The sequence below is a fragment of the Morus notabilis genome, unplaced genomic scaffold (genome assembly GCF_000414095.1).
Source record: "Morus notabilis unplaced genomic scaffold, ASM41409v2 Scaffold848, whole genome shotgun sequence".
In the NCBI taxonomy this organism is placed as follows: domain Eukaryota; kingdom Viridiplantae; phylum Streptophyta; class Magnoliopsida; order Rosales; family Moraceae; genus Morus; species Morus notabilis.
The window spans coordinates 310,602-314,607 of NW_010367943.1; the positions used below are offsets into that span (position 1 = coordinate 310,602).

The window sequence follows — 4,006 nt, forward strand, 5'->3', positions numbered from 1 at the left end:
TATTTTGTTAATATAGTGGAAATTATAGTTCACACATGTCAACAATATATATAATTCAACTGAATTGAAATCTATTATAATTAGAGAGATGGGCATGAATCACGCATGAATCACGCCACATCCATGGATTAATACATAACATTCATACATACACGCACGGCCATTGTATGCACAAAAATGGCATTAAAAAAAAAAAAAAAGAAGGCTTCCTACGTGGCATTCTTGTGGGCCACCACTGGTCGGGCTACAGTTATCTCCTCCACCGATAAGTAATCCCTCCTCTCTAACTCGACAATCCCTCCTTATAACCAGAGACGCCTTTAGGGAGAGAGAGAAAAGACGGTGCAGGCAAGAGAGGAGGAGAGAGAGAGAAACAATCCAACGAAATCAACCGTGAAATTCTCTCTCAAGGGCTAAACCCTTTTCGCCGTTTAGCTTCCCTCTCTTCGTTTTTCTCCTTGTCATCGTCGTTGTTCGCTCTTCGATTTCTCGCTCTCTCTGCTTCAGATCGCTAGGGATTTCTTCTCCGCGGATTCATCTTGAAGTTTTTTTTTTCCCCGGAAAATTTTCGAGATTTCCTGTAAGTATTCTGTGAAATCTCTGGGCATCTTTCTTTTCTTTGTTTGTTTTGGTTTGTTGTCACGCGGTTTGCGTTTATCGCGTTAAAGTGGACAATGCCGGTGATTTTCTGTCACGCTGTATGATCTGCCCCGTTTGTTTGGCTGCTGGGAAAAAAGAGTTGAAGGAAAATTAGGAAAAAAGTTTTATTGTCTTATTTCCTCGTCGTTTGTTTGTTGTTATTCGGAAAATTTAGCTCCTTGCTCTCAAGATTATCAACTTTCTTTATTTGCTTTCTCAGATTTTGCTATGGATGAATCTCTTTTTTTTTCTTTTTTTGTTTCCTTATTTTCGTAAATTTATTTGCAATTAAAAGTAGAAGTCAAATCAACATTGGTGGTCGTTTAGTTATTTTTCCTTATCCATGTTGGATTTTGACTCGAAACGTTTCTCTGCGTTCTCTGTTCCCGTTTCGGTTTATGGGGACAGGTTTAATGCAATACTTTTAGGGTTTCGTTTTTATTTTCTTCTGACGCACAAAATTTAATTCAGCTAGATTACTAATTAAGCAATCTAGTTTTATTTTCCCTTTATCCTTTGAAGGGATTTTTAAATGAATTTTTAGGCTCAGAAAACTCTAATAGGTTGCTTGGTCGTAAGATGTGAAGCTCAATTGTGTATTTTATTGAATTGTTGAACCAAAAAGTCATTTGATTTATCCAAAGATGCTAAAGCAAATGGTGGGACAGCATTTAATTCGTTATTCCCGTTGGAGCTTTATCTCTTTTTTGTGAATATTCCTTTTGGGGGCTTTGAGTGAACCCTTGATTTCCAGTTATGTGCTTATTGACTATATTTTATTGTGGTAATAAATTGCTGATAAATGTAATTTTTCAGGAGTTATTCAATCATGGTATTCTGGGTTTTTGGATACGGTTCACTTGTATGGAACCCTGGATTTGAATATGACGAGAAAGTGATAGGTTTCATCAAGGACTACAGGCGTGTTTTTGATCTGGGTAAGTTTATTATTGGTATTCATTAATTAAAGAAGCTTCTATAAATCCTTTCCATGTCTGGGCATTATTCTTAGTAACAATTTTTGTTTTCTCTTTTTCGTTTTCCATTGCAGCATGCATTGATCACAGAGGTACACCTGAACACCCTGCACGAACTTGCACGCTGGAGTACACAGAAGGAGCTATTTGCGTAAGTACCAAAAGAATACTAAACTTGTGTTTTGTGTTTAAGTATCTGTATGTAATATATAGGTAGTGCAAAACATCGATTTGTAGCGGTGTTCATTAATGAAATTCAATTGTGATTGGGTAACTATATCCTGTTTTTGCACCTTTTCTTTCCCTGTATGGATCAGTTATTATTTGTTTCTGAATTGGTAATTTATAACAGTGGGGTGCTGCCTATTGTGTTCGCGGTGGCCCTGAAAAGGAAAAGAAAACCATGGAGGTATGCCTTTTAAGTGATTCAGTTTTTGCTTAACTTGTTGGTTAAATCGCTAATGGATTAGTTTAGTTGAAAGATGAGTATATAATAAGCCCTAAAATAGGAAAACGGAAAAGGAAAAACGATTCCAGAGCATTTTCTCATTTACTTCAGAAAATATGAAAACTTTTTTTTTTTTGGTGCTAAATAAACGCTATTTCAAGATCATTTCCAAAACGCGTTTACTGGACCTACAGATCTTTTCAACAAGGGTACTAAACAGCCCCCTAGTTTTCTTTTTTTTCCCCCCTTTCTTTGATTAATTACTTAGAGGTGTTTGGTTGTTCAAACATGAAGTGCGCTTGTAAAGCCGCCCCTAACCCAAAACTAGACCTGCTTTTTACTCTGTTCCTGCATGTATTCTAACATCAACTTTTTTTTTTTCTTTTTATTTTGTTTTAAATATTAAAATCCTCTTTTCCATCATTTTTTGTAGTATTTGGAGCGAAGAGAATGTGAATATGATTCAAAGACTCTTGTGAACTTTTACAAGGTGAGACGGGGTTTTGATTTTACATTAACTTCGCTCTTGGACTGTTGATTAACATCAAGAACGGTTGTATACTTAATTTCCGAGCCTTTTTTTTTTCCTTAATTAGGAAGAAGACTCGTTGGAGCCTACTTTGACCGGAGTTATTGTGTAAGTTTTTAATTCTCTGTTTTTATTTTTCGTCAATGCAGTATAGGTTGCAAATGTTACACGGACACATAAGTATTATCCTTTTTTTATTCCACTCACATGTGTTCGTTGAATATGCAGTTTCACATCCACTCCAGACAAAGAATCAAACAAATACTACTTGGGGCCTGCTCCATTGGAGGAAATGGCCAGGTAAAATAAAAGAGTTTTGCCTCCTCTTTATCTTTGTTTTGTTGCCGATCGTGCTATGTTCTGGTCAAATATTTGTCGTTGACGTAGTCTTATATATGTTTTCAGTCAAATTGCAACTGCCCATGGGCCCTGTGGAAATAACAGAGACTACCTTTTTCTTTTAGAAAAGGCCATGTTTGATATTGGTGAGTTCTCTTTCTTTACGTCATATTGACAAATACAATAGAGAGAGAAAAAGGAGTGCTCACTTACCATGACCTGCTTTTTATTTCCATCTTTATCTGCTTGGACATACAAGTCAAAGCGACAAACCTTTTCACTTAATTAGGCAGGCGATTGAGATGTTAACTGTGTTTATTATATTGACTATTGGGTAGGCCATGAAGAGGACATGGTGATAGAGCTTGCAAACGAAGTGAGGAAGGTACTTGGAAAGGGAAATGGAATTTTGATTGAGAAGAAGTTGGAGAAGAAGTTGGCGGCGCAGCCCCATATCCCACACAAAGACAACATTCCCGGCCTTCAATTGCATCCTCTTCCAGAAGCCATTGCCATGGACTCATGATAAGAGAGAAAGCAAACAATATAGATAGAGGATAAGCGTGGAAGCCCGGCACATTATAGCGCGTTTCTAGTTCAACTCCTGTTGATTTATCGTATAAGAGAACATCTTCTTTTCCCTAATTTTCCATTAGCTCATTACTCTCGGTTTTTGACGGTGCAACCCTCCAACCTTACATGGATTAGGTTTGAGTGCTGCATGCACTTTTCTTAGAAGTGAAATGAATGACTAACAACATTTGTTTTGTTCTTATGTTATTTTACCCACAATACATGCGTATGCTTGTTGTAGTGAACTAAAGTGTTTAATCTCTTTGAATTTCTATTTGCTTGAATTTTCTATTTGCTTGAATTTTTAGCGATGATTGTTCATTGTCCTATCACGATTTTGTTATGCACAACAGCACAAGTCATTTAAACATTTCTGTACAAAATAAAGCGAATGATTATTAAAGTAATTTTTTGCTGGAAGATGATTAGAGTTGTTTAAACAAAGGAGCAAATAGACTTTTGCATCAAAGCAAAAGAAAGTGGAGTGCCCGGGGGTGATGG

General features: G+C 36.6%; 1 protein-coding gene across 1 annotated transcript; it reads left to right on the forward strand.

Annotated features, from left to right (window-relative positions):
* Window positions 1-241: 241 nt before the first annotated feature.
* On the forward strand, window positions 242-3,721 carry LOC21402790 (gamma-glutamylcyclotransferase 2-1). Its single transcript, XM_010113832.2, has 9 exons — window positions 242-580; window positions 1,456-1,577; window positions 1,691-1,767; window positions 1,969-2,025; window positions 2,498-2,554; window positions 2,661-2,701; window positions 2,822-2,893; window positions 2,999-3,078; window positions 3,271-3,721. The coding sequence occupies exons 2-9, from the start codon at window positions 1,469-1,471 to the stop codon at window positions 3,456-3,458; spliced, it is 681 nt and encodes a 226-aa protein (XP_010112134.1). The 5' UTR covers window positions 242-580; window positions 1,456-1,468; the 3' UTR covers window positions 3,459-3,721.
* Window positions 3,722-4,006: the final 285 nt, after the last annotated feature.

What these genes read in the sequence shown, in the direction of transcription:
- LOC21402790 (XM_010113832.2), top strand. Translation starts at nt 1,469, where the DNA reads ATGGTATTCTGGGTTTTTGGATACGGTTCACTTGTATGGAACCCTGGA. An exon ending in AGGAAAAGAAAACCATGGAG is followed by an intron (nt 2,026 to 2,497) that starts GTATGCCTTTTA and finishes CATTTTTTGTAG; the next exon opens with TATTTGGAGCGAAGAGAATG. An exon ending in CCATTGGAGGAAATGGCCAG is followed by an intron (nt 2,894 to 2,998) that starts GTAAAATAAAAG and finishes ATATGTTTTCAG; the next exon opens with TCAAATTGCAACTGCCCATG.